The sequence below is a fragment of the Phoca vitulina genome, unplaced genomic scaffold, assembly GCF_004348235.1.
Source record: "Phoca vitulina isolate PV1807 unplaced genomic scaffold, GSC_HSeal_1.0 scaffold82, whole genome shotgun sequence".
Lineage (NCBI taxonomy): Eukaryota > Metazoa > Chordata > Mammalia > Carnivora > Phocidae > Phoca > Phoca vitulina.
In genome coordinates, this window is record NW_022589785.1 from 2,653,025 (window position 1) to 2,674,232 (window position 21,208).

The 21,208-nt window shown below is 40.6% G+C and overlaps 1 protein-coding gene across 1 annotated transcript in view; it reads right to left on the reverse strand.

The window, feature by feature from the left end:
- The window catches only part of TTC28 (tetratricopeptide repeat domain 28), a 614,295-nt gene that overhangs the window by 168,020 nt on the left and 425,067 nt on the right, over positions 1-21,208 (reverse strand). Inside the window, 1 exon segment of the mRNA XM_032394986.1 lies at positions 2,118-2,625. Within this exon segment, the coding sequence (XP_032250877.1) occupies positions 2,118-2,625 (508 nt within the window).

The following is a 21,208-nucleotide window of genomic DNA, read 5'->3' on the forward strand; positions in this document are numbered from 1 at the left end:
AAAAAAAAAAAGAAAGAAGAAAGGTCTAAAATTAATGACCTGAGATTTGACTTTGAGAAGCTAGTAAGAGAACCCAAAGTAAGTAGCAAGAAGAAAATGATAAAAATGAGACTGGAAATAAGTGAAATAGAAATGAGACAAGCAATTAAAAAAAAATTAACAAAAGCAAAAATTGGTCTTTAAAAAGATCAAGAAAACTGATAAATCTCTATGTAGAATGATCCAGAAACAGGGGGTGGGGTGGTTTGCAGGTACAAAATACAAACTACCAATAACAAAATTGAAAGATGTCACTAGATATCCTATAAGCATTAAAAGGAAAATAAGAAAATACTATAAATAACTTTATGCCACTAAATTCAACACTTAGATGAAATGAGCAAAGTCTCCGGAAAATGCAACTTATCAAAACTGACACAAGATGATAAAGAAAATCTGAACGGTCCAATATGCATGGTCTTCTTCCCAGGTTCCAAGCCCTCCGATCTATCCTATGTGCCACTGTTTGCCTTGTCTTCCTTAAATATCCGATCGATCTTCTTACTCCTATATTTCAAAACCTTCAGGAGTTTCTGCTAGCATATCTCTTGCCTGGTTTTCATACTAATTTGCCATCTTCTAGCACAGTCCTGAAGGGTACTCACGCCACCATCCCTCAGATACACCAACCCATTCTTTCACATATCCCTCCCCATCAATGCCATCTCATTCCTGGCCAAATCTCACCTATTCTTCAAGGTCTAAATGGGTCTAGCCTCCTCCAAGAAGCTTTCCAGGCTAGTCCCAGCTCTCAGGGTCTCTCTTCTTGGAATTTCATGGCAACACCACATCACTAATACTGTCTTGCAGGGAGGCCACTATTGTCCTATGTATTAAGTCTCATTTTCCCAACTAAATTATAAGCTCTTTGAGGGCAAGGATTTTTTTTCTTAAATCTCTATCCCTTAGGACAACTATTCCAGGATTCAGCACATAGTAATGATTCAATAAATACTTGTAATTTATTGAATGAATATATAATGCCAAGAGCTTATTTCTATGGTTCTTATCAGACTCTCTAGACTGTCATTCTGATCTCAATACCATCTTCAGAGATATCTCCAGGGATTTGCCAGACTTTTTCTAACAACTGTATTCATGAAACATCTGGTTACAATAAGCAGAGGGTAGAGGGGAGGGAGGAGTAGTGCTAAAATTATATAAATGGAGAAGGGGGTGCCTCAGTTTTGTAGGTCACATAAGAGAAGGGAGCTGAGTTATACATTCTGCTGCTACTAATATCCAAGAAGCATACACTAATACCAATGAGGTTACCTTCTCCTTATCCTCTCCCTGTCCTGAGTCCATGTGGACACAGAACAAACAATGGGGCTCAGGGATGAGTTCCGCTTCTACTTCCAAACACATCTGTTCCTTCCATTGTGTACCCACATCTGTTCAAGTAGAATCAAGATTAACAACATCTTCTAAAAAGTAGCCAGTGACCAATACTTATCATCTCTTACCATTACCTATAAATTCCCCCAAATTTATAAATGTCTTCATTGTAACCAAGTACTATCAAACAGTGACTGCAAATCTAGCTTATTTAAATAGATCTTCCAAAAAGGAATTTTGCCTTTATACCAAAACTAGCAGTGTCATTTGTGAATACACATACTTTTGAGGAAAAAGTACACTTCCTGTGGCATTCAAGTCACCAAGTAAAGAAATCCCTTTAAACAAAATTCTTCTCAAATTCCCTTCCATTGATGACTTCCTAGCAGCTTCTCTTTCATTTACACCAAACATAGCTTTTATATCCTCATTTCATTCCCTTTCTCTCTAATTAGATAAATCTGGTTGCTCTTCTCTCTAAACAGATTACAAGGTTGGGGTGTTCTGTTTTTCCAGTAGTTCAGAATCCTAATCCTTGCAGCACTGTGATGGCAGAAGGATCATGTGATTTAGAGCAAGCAGGCTCCAAGGAAATCTGTCTGAAGGAAACATACAACACACACAATGCAGAGATGCTTTTGAATACAAACACACAGATTCCTGTAAAAGACAGTGGGCTCCCTCGGCTATTTCTGGCCCAGGGCACTGACCCTGAGTCTTGTAAGCCATCCTGTCCTTACCCAGGTTGGAGGATGCTCGTCCCTCCGCGGCCCGGTCCTTGAGACCCTCAGCGATGCCCAGCTGCTGCTCGTGGTACTGTTTAGCCCGCTCCAGATCCTGCATGCACCTGGCAGCGTGGCCCAGGCCAGCGTAGGCCCGCATCTCAATGGCCTTCTCTGTTAGCTCCTGCGCCAGCTCCAGCACGTAGTTGTGGTAAGACATAGCCTTGTCAAAGTTCCTCCTGTAGTGATAGGCACTGCCCAGGTTGCTGTAGGCCCGGGCCTCTTCTCGCTTGTTCCCCAGACCCTTGGCTATCTTCAGATGCTGCTCGTGGCACTGCACAGCATTCTCAAAGTCACCCATGGCAATGTACACAGCTCCCATGTTGCCCAGTTCTCGTGCCTCAGAAAGCTCGTCTTTGGATTGCTTGGCAAGAAGAACACACTGTTTGTGACTGGCCAGTGCATTGGGGTAGTCTCCAATGGCTGTGTACACATGGCCCAGACTGCTCAGGGCTGATGAAGCTGCCTGGGGAGAAAGGATAAGGCAGAGAAACGAAAGCGCATCAGAAAATGGCTTTGGCTTTGCCTGTAACCATCCAACTCAGCGCCTAATGGTGTTTCTATCAGTGGTTCGCAGACCTGTGCAGAACGGAAAAAGAGCCCATCCAAACAGCAAGTTCCTAATAAAAAGACAATGGTAATTTAATCAGTAACTTTCAATACCTAATCTCGTAGAAATAGGCTGTGTTCCATATAACCTTCATTTTAGTTTAAAGACTTGTTGACATTTCTAGTATCATGCTATATCTCCGTTAATAGCCATTAACCTCTGTAGTATAAGAAAATGTTGAAGAAAACCAGAATTAATTACTACATATAACAGAGCATAGGAAATTCATGAGAAATCCACGTTCGGTCTTTGCACTCCGGGGCATTTCTCTAGGCGTGTTTTCTCCCAAAGTAAATGGATAGATTAATGGTAAGGGAGATGTTTAGAATGATGATTGATAATTTTGTGACTCAGGACGCTGACTGGGTCAGTTTTGTGACTGCTGGGTCCTGTTCTCTTATCTGTGTTCCCTCAATGTGACTTCATCAGTGCTGATTACAGTGGAGAGTTTAGATTTGGATAAACCCCAGAGGAAAATAATGGTTGGTTCCAATCTACACCTCTTCTGAATGGGGTGATCCCACTGGGCCTCACCACCTGTTTTCAGGCCCATTTGGCTCTTCAGCCTTTTTTTTTTTTTTTTTTAAGATTTTATTTACTTGAGAGAGAGAGTGTGCACACACACAAGCAGCGGGAGGGGCGGAGAGGGAAGCAGACTCCCCACTGAGCAGGGAGCCCAATGTGGGGCTCATGACCTGAGCAGAAGGTAGATGTTTAACTGACTGAGCCACCCAGGCTCTTCCAGCCTTACTCCTCTTGCCTAGAGGCTCTTCTGACCCTGGCCTCTGTGCAGAGAGAAGTACTGTCTTCCTAGTCCCCTCACAATGCTTGCCATGCATACAGTTCTTATGTAAAGAAAAGTATGTGAGCCCTTTTTGTCGTAAAGGTTTTAATGAAAAGGACTGTATGTTGGTATAGTGAATCAAACAGGGACACCAAAATTAACAAAAGACTTACATGGGTTCTGGAATCTTCCACAAGTGCATTTAGTCTTAGATTCTAGTCTAGTTTCTAACTCCTTTGCAGAGACATAAAAGGGACGCTACGCTCGGCTTTTTCTAACCTCCTTTTGTGTTTTGTTTTGTTAATTAAGTTTTTATTCAAATTCCAGTTAGTTAACATACAGTGTAATATTAGTTTCAGGTGTAGAATTTAGTGATTCTACACTTCCATACAACAGCAGGTGCTCATCACAAGTCTCCATCACCTGTTTAACCCATCCCCCACCCACCTTTTGATTCTACAAGTTGCAGGCTTCCCTACCCTTTCCAACCTTCACACTGCGCCTACAGCTCTAGCCATGTATCCCCTTTTCTTCACGATGATCCCTCTTCCCAACATGAGCATGTGATCCTGGCAGAACAAAGGGTGTGCTCTGTCACAGGTAGGCAAGTGATTTTCACAAGGGCCTCCAGGCTGGGGAATAACAATGAGGGAAGGCTGTCCCACCTGGGGTAAGGGCATTTCTTTATGAGATGTGTTCTATGTCTGTGCACTTCAGAACACTTTTATTAATATTTTATAGATGTGAGTGATTTACTACCCTATTTCTTTGCCTGCGAAATAGCAGTTCTTGATCAAAATAACTGAAACACTGACCATCTTTATGATGTTTTGCAACTTGTGTATTTGCAAAGGGCTCCATATCATTTTAATTTGCATTTTTTTGAAAGATTTTATTTATTAATTTGAGAGAGAGAGCGCACACAAGTGGGGGAGGGGTGGGGGGGAGAAGCAGGCTCCCCGCTGAGCGGGGAGCCCAACTCGAGGCTTGATCCCAGGCCCCGAGATCATAACGTGAACTGAAGGCAGCTGCTTAACCGAATGAGCCACCCAGGTGCCCTGCCCACCCCCTTTTGAAAAGTAGGCTTCATGCCCAGCATGGAGCCCAGTGCAGGGCTTGAACTCACGACCCTGAGATCGAGACTTGAGCCGTGATCAAGAGTCTGACGCTTAACTGACTGAACCACACAGGCGCCCCTTAAGTTGCTTCTATCATTTCACAGACGTTTCAACAAAAAGATTTAGGACGACAGAAAAGAAATAAATACTTAGAAATTTACTTTTTTGTTTTTTCTGAGTAGAGAAGAGCAGAAACGAGTCCATAAAAGCCAGAGTGCTGCATCAGTGTGACTGTGGCAGAAGCAACAATGATGTCATCAAAGAGCACGCCACTTGGACGTGTACTGGTCTCCGGTTCCCACTTCAGGAGCCTCTCTGGGACCAGAGGTTAGAACTGCACATCAGCACATCGTACACAAGCCTTTCTCCGGCTCACAATTCCCCTCCCCCTCCCCAACAATCTCCTTTTCCCAGAGAACCCGCCTCTTTCCCCTACTTCTATAACTGGCCCTCCCACCTTCCTCTCTGGGGTTCTCCACCCACGCCTGGCTAAGTAGCAGGACACAAACCCCACCCACAAATCTTTGTTGCACACAGATCTCTCACCACGGAGCTAGCGTTAACTTAGAATCAGACACACTTGATTCAATACTGCACTGCCCTTTACCCGCTCTGGGGCCTTTAGAAACTTAACTTCCCTGTGCCTTGCTTTTCCAGACAGACATTTCTAGGTCCCAGTAGTGCACCAGGAATTGAGTGTTTTCAAACTCCAGCCATGAGCCTCTGTCAAATGTATAAACCATAAATAATTCACTAGATAATTTCAAACCGTGGATCTGGTTGGAGGCAATGAGCCCTTGAACACTGCAGGGGATGGATTTATAAGGCCTAGGGCAGGCACAGCACCCCAGGCGTCACTGTTCTTAGGGACTTCTGGTTTATGGCAACTCCAAACGACAGCCATGGGATCTTCTGCTTCGGTTCTTCATTTCTCTAAATGCCAGGGAGACACAGGAACTCAATTGCTGCAGTTCTCTGAACATAAGGAAAGGGAGTGCTGGGGCATTTCCCCTCTGGGGTGTGGGAAAAAAGAGGGAAGGACTACTGTATTCGCTGTTCCCTAGCACCCTCCAGTTACTAGACAGTGCTGTCTCACTGCGACTCTTCATGGCAGGTGTCCTGGAAACCAGCATCTCTAGACAACAGAATTTATGAAGCACACATCATAGCCTCTGAAGTTAGAGAGGCAGCTCTACATTAGAGATGTAATATAAGAATGGAACAGGATTTAGAGTCAGAAGCCTTGGCTGTATAGCCCTGATAAGTCACTCCACTTCTTCACCCGTGTTTCCTTTATATGTAAATTGTACTGATAAAGACAGCACACACACTTCCCAGGGCGAGGATGGGATCAGATGAAGCAGTGCATCTGCGTGTCCTGCATAAACCATCAGGTTCTCAGGAATTGCATCTCTGAGGTGTGGATGGATGTCTTATGACTGCAAGCTGGCTGGGCTAAGCTCTGTTACCTAGCAGAAGCTAGTAATGGCAACTGAACCCATCAGTCACTATGACCAAACGACTATATTCCTATCAGCTGCCACAGGAAATGAAGTCCAGTGTTTTACAGCCCTTGGGCAAATAACATGTGATGATATTTATCAGCTAAGTGAATTACAAATTAATCACTTGTCTTTGTTCCTGTTCCTGTAGAATAAGCTTAGATCTGAAACATGGTTTCAGGCTGTTAACGAGAATCTGAAGACCCACTATCTATGGGGAATCACAGGCCCCACCTCAAGCAGATGCTACATTTGCCACTAAGGTTCACTGCTGCCTTTGTATATTAATCTCTTTGAGATTTTTGTGCTAGAATAGCAGCAGCTGCTTCCCACAGTGGAAACATTTTGGAACATCTGTATTTGAATACTAAAACGCACACACGAACAGTTATGCTAACAAACTATCTGGTTGGGATAAGACAATACTTTTCTCTTTTTACAGGATATAAATTACTCCGGTTCTTGCCAAAGCATGATATCCAGCTGCAGACTTAGCACACAGGAGTCATCACCCTTTGCTCTGTGACCTGAATCTTTGCAGAAGAATGCATCTGACAAGTCAGCTTCATGCAACTAAAGAAGGAAATTTGCCCATACCTTTCCAAATCACCTTTAAGGACTTTTAGTTTGAGACATAAAATAGAGAAAGTTTAAATTACCCAAACTATAACCACATTGATAACACTACCATTAATGATTAAAGATATAAACATGTTTTCCTTCACATCTAGCATGTTCCCTCCCCCCACTGTATGTATTTTTCATAAGGGTATATTTTGTGGGGGGATTAACTCCACATGCAGAGAATATTCAATATAACTGCTGGTTGACTAATTGCGGATAGTTTTTTTAAAAGGGAAATATACCAGCTAGTACCAGAAGTATGGTTTTTCTTCTAAATCCACATGCACCTTGTATTCCCTGCCAGTTCAGTGCCCACAAACCCAAGGTCCTGGGTTCACCACTTACAACCCAAGAGGCAGAGGGATGTAGAAGAACAGGGACAGAATCTCAAATCAGGCATGCAGAGGTTCAATGACAAACTGTGATACTGCACAAGTTATGTGACGTCTTTGAGCCTCAGTTTCCTCATCTATAAAATGGGACTATTAATACCTTCCAGTGTGGTGAGTACTAAATAAAAATTTTAAAGATGTAGAAAATGACCAGAAGGGATGCCTGGGTGGCTTAGTCGGTTAAGCGTCTGCCTCCGGCTCAGGTCATGATCCCACGGTCCTGGGATGGAGCCCTGCATCCAACTTCCTGCTCAGCAGAGGGTCTGCTTCTCCCTCTGCTTGCTACTCCCCATGCTTGTGCTCTCTCTCTCTGACAAATAAATAAATAAAATCTTTTTTTAAAAAAGAAAATGACCAGAAAATAGAACAAGAGGTTGTCACCAGAACTAAAAAGACAATACAAAAGGCTTGCCCCATTGATGGTAGGATATGTAATTATCTTCCTATACTGAAGCATATTACTCATAGTATTCTTCTGCAAATGTAGGTGTAAGAAAATTCACCCTTTACCCAGGAGCAGTCTAGAATTATTGGAATATGCAACACCTAATGTTGGGAAAAGCACTTGACTTCAAGTGGTCAAAGCTTACACGGACATTGGAGTGTTTTGGGTCTGTTAGTTGGTTTGTTGGTTTGTTCATTTGTTCATTCATTCATGAAAAATCTCTAGACTGACACAAACATAGCCAACTAATTTTTGACAAAGAAGCAAAGGTAATTCAATGCAGAAAGGACAGTCTTTTCAATAAAGGGTGCTGGAACAACTGGACATCCACATGCAAAAAAGTGAATCTAGACTCAGACTTTACATCTTTCACACAAGTTGACTTGAAATACATCACAGACCTAAATGTAAAACACAGAACTATAAAACTCCTAGAAGATAACAGAAGAGAAAATCTATGGGACGTAGCACTTGGCAATGAGTTTTTAGATATAAGACTAAAGGCATGACCCATAAAAAAACTGGTAAGTTGGACTTTATTTAAATTAAAAACTGCTCTGCTAAAGACACTATTAAAAGAATGAAAAGACAAGCCATAGGCTGGGAGAAAATATTTGCAAAACACATATCTGATAAAAAAACTTGTATCTAAAACATGAAAAAAAAAAAACCTTAAAGCTCAACAATAAAAAAAAAACCCTAATTTTATTTTTTAAATTTTTTTTAAAGATTGTATTTATTTATTTGACAGAGAGAAAGAGACAGAGAGGGAACACAAGCAGGGGGAGTGGGAGAGGGAGAAGCAGGCATCCCGCAGAGCAGGGAGCCCGATATGGGGCTCGATCCCAGGACCCTGGGATCATGACCTTAGCTGAAGGCAGACGCTTAACTGACTGAGCCACCCAGGTTCCCCAGCCCAATTTTAAAATGGGCAAAAGATGTGAGCAGACACCTTACCAGAGAAAATATGCTGATGGTAAATAAGCATATGAAAAGATGCTTCACATCATATGTCATCAGGGAATTGAAAATTAAAACAATGAGATAGCACTATACACCTATTAGAATAACTAAAATCCAAAAAACTGACAACACCAAATGCTGGTGAGGATGTGGAGCAACAGAAACTCTCATTTCTTTGTTGGTGGGGATACACACAGGGACAACCACTTTGGAAGACAGATGGGCAGTTTCCTACAAAACTAAACATATTCTTATCATATGATTCAGCAATCATGCTCCCATGTATTTACCCTAATGAAATTAAAACCTATGTCTACACAAAAACCTGCACATGAATTCATAATTGCTAAAACTGGAAGCAACCAAGATGTCTTCCAATAGGTGAATGCCTAAACCCTGATACATTCTTACAGTGGAATATTATTCAGTGCTGAAAAGAAATGATGGAGCCACAAAGAGACATACAGAAATGCTTAATTGTACATTGCCAATGAAAGAAGCCAGTCTGAAAAAGCTACATAATGTATGATCCCAACTATTGTCATTTTGTAAAAGGTAAAACTACAGAGAAAGCAAAAAAGTCAGTGGTTGCAGGGAAAGGGTAAATAAGTGGAGTACAGGGGATTCTTAGGACAGTGAAACTATTCTGCATGATACCTAAATGGTGGACACATGACATCATGCATTTGTCAAAACCCATGGGTTGCACATGACAGTGAACCCTAATGTAAACTATGTAAACTATGAATTTCAGCTAATAACAGTATATCAATATTGGTTTGTCAATTGTAACAAATGTATCACACTAACACAAAATGTTAATAGTGAGGGAAACTAAGTGGAGAAGGAAAGAGGGCGTGTGGCATCTCTCTGTACTATCTGCTCAATTTTCTGTAAATCTAAACCTGCTCTTAAAAAATGCAGTCTATCAATTAAAAAAATAAATAAATTGGAGTTTTCCTCATTTGAGGAGTCGGTAATTCTTGGAAATGGGAACAGCATGAGCAAAGCATGAAGGATGATGAGAAGCCATTCAGACCTGGGAACAGGGGTAGTGGCTAGAGGGAGTCTGAAAGGTAGGTTTGGATAAGTTCTGCTTGTCCATCAATTTGTAAAATCTAAAGCATTTTCCATGTTTGTTGTTTCATTTGATCCCTATAACAATACTTTACGTGTGTTATTATTTTTATATACATTTGTGAGATAAAACTAGACTCCAAGTGATAAAGTGCCATGTCTGAAAGTACACGCAAAGCCAGGTTCACATCCACATACGTCAGACCCCAGCTCTCCTGCTCATTTGACTACACAGAGTTTAGCCTCTGTTGAGGGAGTTACAGCTGCCCAGGGGGCAATAAGGGTCACAGGTTTAAGCAGGGGGCTGACAGGATCAGATCTGTACTTGTATGTATTTCCATGAAATAGATGAAAAGAAGGGAGATCATCATGAGGGCAGAATTCGAGAGATAAGTGATACCATAAGACGAAACAACATTAGAATAATTGGGATCCCAGAAGAAGAAGAAAGAGAGAGAGGGGCAGAAGGTATAATGGAGCAAATTATAGCAGAGAACTTCCCTAATGTGGGGAAGGAAACAGGCATCAAAATCCAGGAAGCACAGAGAACCCCTCTCAAAATCAATAAAAATAGGTCAACACCCCGACATCTAATAGTAAAACTTACGAGTCTCAGAGACAAAGAGAAAATCCTGAAAGCAGCTCGGGAGAAGAGATATGTAACCTACAATGGTAGAAACATTAGATTGGCAACAGACCTATCCACAGAGACCTGGCAGGCCAGAAAGGACTGGCAGGACATATTCAGAGCACTAAATGAGAAAAATATGCAGCCAAGAATACTATCTCCAGCTAGGCTGTCATTGAAAATTGAAGGAGAGATAAAAAGCTTCCAGGACAAACAAAAACTAAAGGAATTTGCAAACACGAAACCAGCCCTACAAGAAATCTTGAAAGGGGTCCTCTAAGCAAAGAGAGACCCTAAAAGCAACATAGACCAGAAAGGAACACAGACAATATACAGTAACAGTCACCTTACAGGCAATACAATGGCACTAAATTCCTATCTTTCAATAGTTACCCTGAATGTAAATGGATTAAATGCCCCAATCAAAAGACACAGGCTATCAGATTGGATTAAAAAACAAGACCCACCGATATGCTGTCTGCAAGAGACTCATTTTAGAACCAAAGACACCCCCAGATTTAAAGTGAGGGGGTGGAAAACCATTTACCATGCTAATGGACACCAAAAGAAAGCTGGGGTGGCAATCCTTATATCAGACAAATTAGATTTTAAACCAAAGACTGTAATAAGAGATGAGGAAGGACACTATATCCTACTTAAAGGGTCTATCCAACAAGAAGATCTAACAATTGTAAATATCTATGCCCCTAACATGGGAGCAGCCAATTATATAAGGCAATTAATAACAAAAGCAAAGAAACACATCGACAACAATACAATAATAGTGGGGGACTTTAACACCCCCCTCACTGAAATGGACAGATCGTCTAAGCAAAAGATCAACAAGGAAATAAAGACTTTAAATGACACACTGGACCAAATGGACTTCACACATATTCAGAACATTCCATCCCAAAGCAACGGAATACACATTCTTCTCTAGTGCCCATGGAACATTCTCCAGAATCGATCACATCCTAGGTCATAAATCAGGTCTCAACCAGTACCAGAAGACTGGGATCATTCCCTGCCTATTTTCAGACCACAATGCTTTGAAACTAGAACTCAATCACAAGAGGAAAGTCAGAAAGAACTCAAACACATGGAGGCTAAAGAGCATCCTACTGAAGAATGAATGGGTCAACCAGGAAATTAAAGAAGAATTTAAAAAATTCATGGAAACAAATGAAAATGAAAACACAACTATTCAAAATCTTTGGGATGCAGCAAAGGCAGTCCTAAGAGGAAAGTATATAGCAATACAAGCCTTTCTCAAGAAACAAGAAGGGTCTCAAGTACACAACCTAACCCTACACCTAAAGCAGCTGGAGAAAGAACAGCAAATAAAGCCAAAACCCAGCAGGAGAAGAGAAATAATAAAGATCAGAGCAGAAATCAATGAAATAGAAACTAAAAGAACAGTAGAACAGATCAACGAAACAAGGAACTGGTTCTTTGAAAGAATTAACAAGATTGATAAACCCCTGGCCGGACTTATCAAAAAGAAAAGAGAAATGACCCAAATCAACAAAATCATGAATGAAAGAGGAGAGATCACAACCAACACCAAAGAAATACAAACAATTGTAAGAACATATTATGAGCAACTCTATGCCAGCAAATTAGATAACCTGGAAGAAATGGATGCATTCCTAGAGATGTATCAACTACCAAAACTGAGCCAGGAAGAAATAGAAAACCTGAACAGACCTATAACCACTAAGGAAATTGAAGCAGTCATCAAAAATCTCCCAACAAACAAAAGCCCAGGGCCAGATGGCTTCCCAGGGGAATTCTACCAAACATTTAAAGAAGAATTAAACCAGGCTTTATGAAAATTATATTAGTGGAAGAAACATAATAAATTATCAAATAATAATAAAAGTCACCAAAAAAAAATAAAATAAAATAAAAAATAAAGAAGAATTAATACCTATTCTTCTGAAACTGTTCCAAAAAATAGAAATGGAACGAAAACTTCCAAACTCATTTTATGAGGCCAGCATTACCTTGATCCCAAAACCAGACAAAGACCCCATCCAAAAGGAGAATTACAAACCAATATCCCTGATGAACATGGATGCAAAAATTCTCACCAAAATACTAGCCAATAGGATCCAACAGTACATTAAAAGGATTATTCACCACGACCAAGTGGGATTTATCCCTGGGCTGCAAGGTTGGTTCAACATCCGCAAATCAATCAACGTGATACAATACATTAACAAAAGAAAGAACAAGAATCATATGATCCTCTCAATAGATGCAGAAAAAGCATTTGACAAAGTACAGCATCCTTTCTTGATCAAAACTCTTCAGAGTATAGGCATAGAGGGAACATACCTCAATATCATAAAAGCCATCTATGAAAAACCTACAGCGAATATCATTCTCAATGGGGAAAAACTGAGAGCTTTCCCCCTAAGGTCAGGAACGCGGCAGGGATGTCCACTATCACCACTGCTATTCAACATAGTATTGAAAGTCCTAGCCACAGCAATCAGACAACAAAAAGAAATCAAAGGCATCCAAATTGGCAAAGAAGAAGTCAAACTCTCACTCTTTGCAGATGATATGATACTTTATGTGGAAAATCCCAAAGACTCCACCCCAAAACTGCTAGAACTCATACAGGAATTCAGTCAAGTGGCAGGATATAAAATCAATGCACAGAAGTCAGTGGCATTCCTATACACCAACAACAAGTCAGAAGAAAGAGAAATTAAGGAGTCGATCCCATTTACAATTGCACCCAAAACCCTTAGATACCTAGGAATAAATCTAACCAAAGAGGCAAAGGATCTGTACTCAGGAAACTATAAAATACTCATGAAAGAAATTGAGGAAGACACAAAGAAATGGAAAAACGTTCCATGCTCATGGATTGGAAGAACAAATATTGTGAAGATGTCCATGCTACCTAGAGCAATCTACACATTCAATGCAATCCCCATCAAAATACCATCCACTTTTTTCAAAGAAATGGAACAAATAATCCTCAAATTTGTATGGAACCAGAAAAGACCCCGAATAGCCAGAGGAATGTTGAAAAAGAAAAGCAAAGCTGGCGGCATCACAATTCCGGACTTCCAGCTCTATTACAAAGCTGTCATCATCAAGACAGTATGGTACTGGCACAAAAACAGACACAGAGATCAATGGAACAGAATAGAGAGCCCAGAAATGGACCCTCAACTCTATGGTCAACTAATCTTTGACAAAGCAGGAAAGAATGTCCAATGGAAAAAAGACAGTCTCTTCAACAAATGGTGTTGGGAAAATTGGATAGCCACATGCAGAACAATGAAACTGGACCATTTCCTTACACCACACACAAAAATAGACTCAAAATGCTTGAAAGACCTCAATGTGAGACAGGAGTCCATCAAAATCCTAAAGGAGAACACAGGCAGCAACCTCTTCGACCTCAGCCGCAGCAACTTCTTCCTAGAAACATCGCCAAAGGCAAGGGAAGCAAGGGCAAAAATGAACTATTGGGACTTCATCAAGATAAAAAGCTTTTGCAAAGCAAAGGAAACAGTCAACAAAACCAAAAGACAACCGACAGAATGGGAGAAGATATTTGCAAATGACATATCAGATAAAGGGCTAGTATCCAAAATCTATAAAGAACTCATCAAACTCAACACCCAAAGAACAAAGAATCCAATCAAGAAATGGGCAGAAGACATGAACAGACATTTTTCCAAAGAAGACATCCAAATGGCCAACAGACACATGAAAAAGTGCTCAATATTGCTTGGCATCAGGGAAATCCAAATCAAAACCTCAATGAGATACCACCTCACACCAGTCAGAATGGCTAAAATTAACAAGTCAGGAAATGACAGATGTTGGCGGGGATGTGGAGAGAGGGGAACCCTCCTACACTGTTGGTGGGAATGCAAGCTGGTGCAGCCACTCTGGAAAACAGTATGGAGGTTCCTCAAAAAGTTGAAAATAGAGCTACCATATGATCCAGCAATTGCACTACTGGGTATTTACCCCAAAGATACAAAAGTAGGGATCCAAAAGGGTACATGCACCCCGATGTGTATAGCAGCAATGTCCACAATAGCCAAACTGTGGAAAGAGCCAAGATGTCCATTGACAGATGAATGGATAAAGAAGATGTGGTATATATATACAATGGAATATTATGCAGCCATCAAAAGGAATGACATCTTGCCATTTGCAACGACGTGGATGGAACTGGAAGGTATTATGCTGAGCGAAATAAGTCAAACAGAGAAAGACATGTATCATATGACCTCACTGATAAGAGGAATTCTTAATCTCAGGAAACAAACTGAGGGTTGCTGGAGTGGGGGGTGGGGTGGGAGGGATGGGGTGACTGGGTGATGGACACTGGGGAGGGTATGTGCTCTGGTAAGCGCTGTGAATTGTGCAAGACTGTTGAATCTCAGATCTGTACCTCTGAAACAAATAATGCAATATATGTTAAGAAAAAAAAAAGAAGAAGAAGGTAGCAGGAGGGGAAGAATGAAGGGGGGGAAATCGGAGGGGTAGACGAACCATGAGAGATGATGGACTCCGAAAAACAAACTGAGGGTTCTAGAGGGGAGGGGGGTGGGAGGATGGGTTAGCCTGGTGATGGGTATTGAGGAGGGCACGTTCTGCATGGAGCACTGGGTGTTATGCACAAACAATGAATCATGGAACACTACATCTAAAACTAATGATGTAATGTATGGGGATTAACATAACAATAAAAAAATTAAAAAAAAAAAGAAAAGAAGGGAGATCAGTAGTACCAACAACAACACAATGCCTAACTAAAATAATGACTAGTTAGAATACAATAAGATCTATTTTAAGCACTAATGATATTTAATGTCATCTCTGGGGCTCTTCACGACTATTCTAGCTTCTCTCCTTCCAAGTAAGTAAGACTGCACATTCCTGACTGCATGAAGTCAGGTGTGAGTGGCAATGTGACCTTCTTTGGCCAATAAATGTAATCACATCCAGGTGATGTGTGAGGAACCAGGGCATGCTTCACCACTTCTCTCTTCTCTTTGCCGCACACTGTTTCACCAGAATTCAACTTCAAGCGACAATCTTGGCAATATGGCACAGAGCCCCGGCTGACCCGTAATGAATATACAGTGGGCATGAGAAATAAATCTTTGTGGTTTTGTTTTTTTTTAAAGATTTTTTATTTATTTGAGAGAGAGAGAGAGCACATGAGAGGGGGGAGGGTCAGAGGGAGAAGCAGACTCCCTGCTGAGCAGGGAGCCCGATGCGGGACTCGATCCAGGGACTCCAGGATCATGACCTGAGCCAAAGGCAGTCGCTTAACCAACTGAGCCACCCAGGCGCCCCAATCTTTGTGGTTTTAAGCCACTGAGATTTTGGGGATTTAGTGTTATTGCAGCATAACCTGGACTAGCCTTATCAACACACTACTCAGCATAAATTACTAATTTTCATGCTCCAGTCATCATAGTTATAGTTAACACTACCTAGTCATTCAATTATTTAAATTACCATGTTTCTGGATGATTAAATTTTAGGCATTTACCAATTACCATAGGCTTATGGATGATGAAATTTTAGACATTTTTATAGAAAAACTAAATTTGAGAAGAATTAGGTACTAAAATCAGTACTTAGCTATTCCTTTAAAAGCTTCCATAACCCAGGGCGCCTGGGTGGCTCAGTTGGTTAAGTGACTGCCTTCAGCTCAGGTCATGATCCTGGAGTCCCGGGATCGAGTCCCGCATCGGGCTCCCTGCTCAGCGGGGAGTCTGCTTCTCCCTCTGCCCTTCCCCAGTCTCATGCTCTCTCTCTAATAAATAAATAAATAAATCTTAAAAAAAAAAAAAAAAAAAGCTTCCATAACCCAGACACAACTGTCTACCTGGTAATACTTTACCCAAAGTGCAGGCCTATTTAGAGGGAATTAATAGCCACCCCCATATAAACCTACAGAAACAGAAGACTGAATCATGTTCTGTGGAGTCTGTACACTCCCTACAGTCTGAAATGACACACTCTACTTAATGAGTGTACTGTAGCTTGAAAATCTACCCTTAACCAGCAACTGAGCTGAGAGAGTAAGTCTGTGTAGAAGTTAAATGATAGTCATGAACATCTAAAGTTACTTACTTGAGTCACACAAAACCGACTGGACATAAATAATCAAAAGAAATTATTATCTGTATTATTGAGGACATTGTCCATGGTATCACCTAATCTTTATAAGGAGCAATGGAAAAATTTCTTTCAGATTTTAATGCTTCTACCAAGCAGCAGCTATGGGTTTAGCTTAAAAAAAAATTGTGATTCTTATAAGTGGTCAAATTTACCTTTTTGGTTGGATTACCAGGAAGCTTATGGCTTGAGATGCAGAGCCTCCCTTTAACAGGCAGATAGAATACCACAGTATGTGCAGACTCCGCCCTGGCTTCAGCCTTATGATATAACCCTAATGCTCTCATTACTCTGATTTCTTCCCATTTATGTTTTGTGTCCTCTTCCCACAAATCCTTTTTGGATTAAAATAGAGAAAACAACAAATCAACAAAACACAAAAAAAATTTAAATATTAAAGCTCTTGGTAGGGAGGAAGCTTCCCGAAATGGGATCTCTAAGAATTGTGAACTCACAGCCTCAACCTAAAGAGACTTAAATACCCCACAAACAGGGAAGTTGTAATTATATGGTCTTTAGTATTCTTAAATCATTTTCGTGTTGTTCATGCTCCATTATTGGTGCCAGCTTTCTTATAATCAATCTAACTAATTTGTCCCAATGCCTAAAGCTAGGGTTGGAGGACTATTCCGCAGTTGTTTCTGAAAAGGTAAAAGAGTGATTTGTGCCTATCTGAATTCTTTCTATTATATACTATCCCATGGTGGAAAGAATTGGTTTGAATCTATTACTCTGAGCTTAGAGAGCGGTTAGTGATTGTTAGAGCTTCTCCACAGCAATCTGTCAGCCTTTTCTAATACTGCGGGGCCAGAGAAGCTTTCATAATAATTATTTTTATCAAAATTATATTAGGGTTGGAAGAATAACACAACGTCAGAAAGATCTATTACCTAGACCTAAGAGTTGCTGTCACAGGTGATAAATTATTTATAATGCCCAGCATTAATACAGCAATGTTTTCAAACCAAGAATTTGTAAATGTCCTTTGCAGATGCAAATTAACAGATTAATAAGGAAACAAGCTTTCTTGTATGAGAAGCTGAGATGACAGATTAGCTATTAAGAGCAATTTATAGGTCATAGGATATGAAAGTTGGCAAGAAACACTACCTCGGCTGGCTCTATAAATAGTGAAACTGCATTTAGTTTCCCAGAGGTATCCTGTTAGACATTTTAATTATACCATAAAAACTGCCAGAATTTATAATGATTCCATTTTTTTTTAAAACTTGATGCTCCATGTAAACTTGAGGCAATACAACAGGCATCTGTGCTATGCGCCGGAACTGCCAAGTGGCAGCCAACGAGGAGTGCGTGTGGCTTCTCGCGAAGGACTGCAAGGGGTTAAGGCTGATGCCGGACGTCAGAGGAAAGATATGTTACCCCCTAACCACTCCCGCAGGTTACGTAAGGATTCCTCTCCCTCCTTCACATCCGAACACCTTCCACTGCAGCCCCACGCTGACCATCTAGGACGATTTTTACGAAGAACTGCCTCCCTTCTACATAGCTCTTTGGCCACAAAATGATGACCATGTAAAAATCCTGGAGTCTTGGTAGTCCTTTTAGGGTGCTGAATTTAACTGGGGGTAAATTCCCTCACTTACTTGAAATAATCAGTTAAGATGATTTTTGGAAACTGATTTCCCATCCTCAGTTTCACCTACATCTGCAGTTTTATTTGGGGGAGTGATAGATAACCTAATCTCAAATCAGTTTTTAATGACATAATCCACTCAAGTTTCTTATGCAATAATTTGACCTGAGTTAGGAGACATATTCTACCATAATGCTGTTTTAGTGCAATCAAAACTGTTCTATTCTACTCTTGCCAGCCAACCTGACTTTTAGTAGGCTATAAAACATTGTTCTGTAGGGGGTTGGAATGTAGTCAATCACCCTCTGAAGACAGTATGTACACCGAATCATAAAATCTGGCTTTGGCTGGGCAGGACATAATGGAGAAATTTGAAGAGAGAGACAGAGAGAAAACACATATGTGTGCAAGTGCATACCCAAGAGGCAGAAGAGATATTTCTTAGAAGGAAGAACGCCCAAGAAAAGGACAGCTCATTTGCAGGGGCCAGCAGATAACAATTTAAGCAAGAAATCTTTAAACTGGGTGGAAAGGAGTCCCCAAGGGTCCTGGAAATACGTTAGAAAATGAAGAAACAACTGAGAACTTCTGCTACCACCCAGGAAGGAGTATCAGTACAGCCCTGTCGCTGTGAAGGATACAGTGACAGCCTTCATGCAGGCTGAGACCTTCTCAAATGCATGTCTTCTAACCGTTCAAGAATAAATGGCCCACAATCTCAGCTCTCTGTACCTCTGCTCACTCCAGCAAATTCAACTTCTGTCCCTGTTGGATGATTCCAAACTTGGATTTTAGAACAAGAGACAGAAAATTTTAGAGCTGGGAGAGGCCTTATAGATCACCTAATCCACCAGTTTTCAAACTTTGCTTAAACCAAATTACAAATACATGTGATTGTGTGATTAAAGTGTACTTATTTAGGTTAACTTGGACTAGGGTGTACTCTTCTCCCCAAGCATTAAGAGAATCTCTGGCACCCTGAAGGATTCTTTAGAGCAGAATTTGAAGACCACTCATCAATATAACTCCTCAATGTCTTTTGATGTAGAAATTAAGGCCAAGAGACATCAAGAACCTTGGCCAAAGATCAACCCACTGAACAACCAGCAAGGGCAGGACTACAGCCTAGGTCGCCAGGTCTCTGTTGGTACCTCCTCACTCTGCTTTGCCAAATTGCACCACACCATCTCACAGTCACCTCAAATTCAGGCCCTCGCTGCCCTTCCTAAGTCCCCTTTACTCCTGTGACTCCATGATAAACAAAAGAAGTGAATGCTGTCACCATTTCTTCCAACCAGTCAAAAGTTCAGTGTTATCATTCACTTTTCCCTGTCTTATGGCCCTCATATTCAGCAGCCCCACAAGACCAGCTTTATTAGACTCCCGAAATTATAATTACACTAGTTTTTATTTAATAATCTTTACCTAAATGCCAATGATTTATATACAAGATCCACTCAGAGTTAATTCCTGACAGTTTTATTTTAAATAATAAATATTCTCTTCAGAATTGTGTGGCAATGTTAAAAGGTGAGATTGGTAAGATATTTTAAATACATACTGCTCTTCTCTCTAAAATCCCAGCCAGCTATTCGGTGACAAACTCAACAGCAAACTTTATTTTTTCTTTAAAGATTTATTTATTTGAGAGAGAGAGAGTGAGTGGGGGGGGGGGCGACACAGAAGCAACAGCCCCCCACACCCCCCACCACTGCTGAGCATGGAACCCAGGCGGGGCTCCATCTCATGACCCTGAGATCATGACCTGAGCCCAAACCAAGTCGAATGCTTAACCACTGAGCCATCCAGGCGCCCCTCAACAGCAAACTAATTAAACTTTAGTAACTGGGGTGCCGGGGTGGCTTAGTCGGTTAAGCCTCCGACTCTTGGTTTCGGCTCAGGTCATGATCTCAGAGTTGTGAGATCGGAGCCTGCTTAAGATTCTCTCTCTCCCTCTCCTCCTGCCCCCACCCCCCAAAAAAATTTTTTTAATTAAAAAAAAAACTTCAATAACCTTCCTAACAGCTGCTGATTCTGTCTCCTAAATAATAATGGACTTAGCAATGCCAGGGTAATACAGTGATTAGAACTACCTATACCTATATTGGAATACTGACTCTGCCGGTTATGTTCCCTTAAGGAAGTTACTCTCTCTGCCCTTGTTTCCTTATCTATAAAGTGGGGATAACGATATCTGTCTCATGGGACTGTTATAAGCATACATTTAAAGAGCTTAGAATTGTGCCTGACACATAACAAGTATTCAGTTACTGCTGGCTGTTATTATAGATGCTAAATACCAATAAAACTGAGTAAATTAAGTAATTTTAAAGTATACATTTATATTCATTTAATCTGTTTTGTACATTTATTTAAAACTTAAATGCACTAAATTAGTGCCTTCCTTCCCCTCTTTTATTATATTAACTAAAAAAACCTGAAAATGTCATTTCCCTTGTGTTGCATTTGTCACTGTTCCTTTGGCACAAAAATTGTTTGGGTATGCAAGCACATAACATTCCTTTTTGGGAATCCCCAAAGAAAGAAGACATTACACCAAAATCTAAAAAAGGAACACAATACATTCCCTGAAGAAAACCAAAATTTTAATTAAGATCCTAAGTTATTTTTTAATATTAGCTTACTATAAAAATACCCAAACTGACATTAAACATATGTTACACTGATAGATAAAATTTCTAATTACAAGTATGATCAAATTTTTCATCATGTTAGTTTTCATATTTGTTTTTCAGTGGTATGCTTTTTTGGATGAAAGTGAATACCAAAAAATGTACTAAAGTTTCAAAGGAAATATGTTCTAAAGCAAAAAGAGTTGATTCATATATTTTCTACTTAAAGCAATAGGAAAAGATACAGGATATGGGTGAAGAGAAAAGGAGCGTGGCATGAGACAGGTTAGATTGGGGTTTCTGGAAGCCAAGAGTTAGCTTATTCATCTCTGTAACTTCACAGTCTAGCATAATACCTGGCGTTCAACAAACATTTGAAGAACCAAATTGATAGTCATGGGACTTTGGGTCTGCACAAGGATATAAGAGAAGAAAACTCCACCCTCAAAGTGCATATGCACAAGGATACAAGAGAAGAAAACTCCACCCTCCAAGTGCA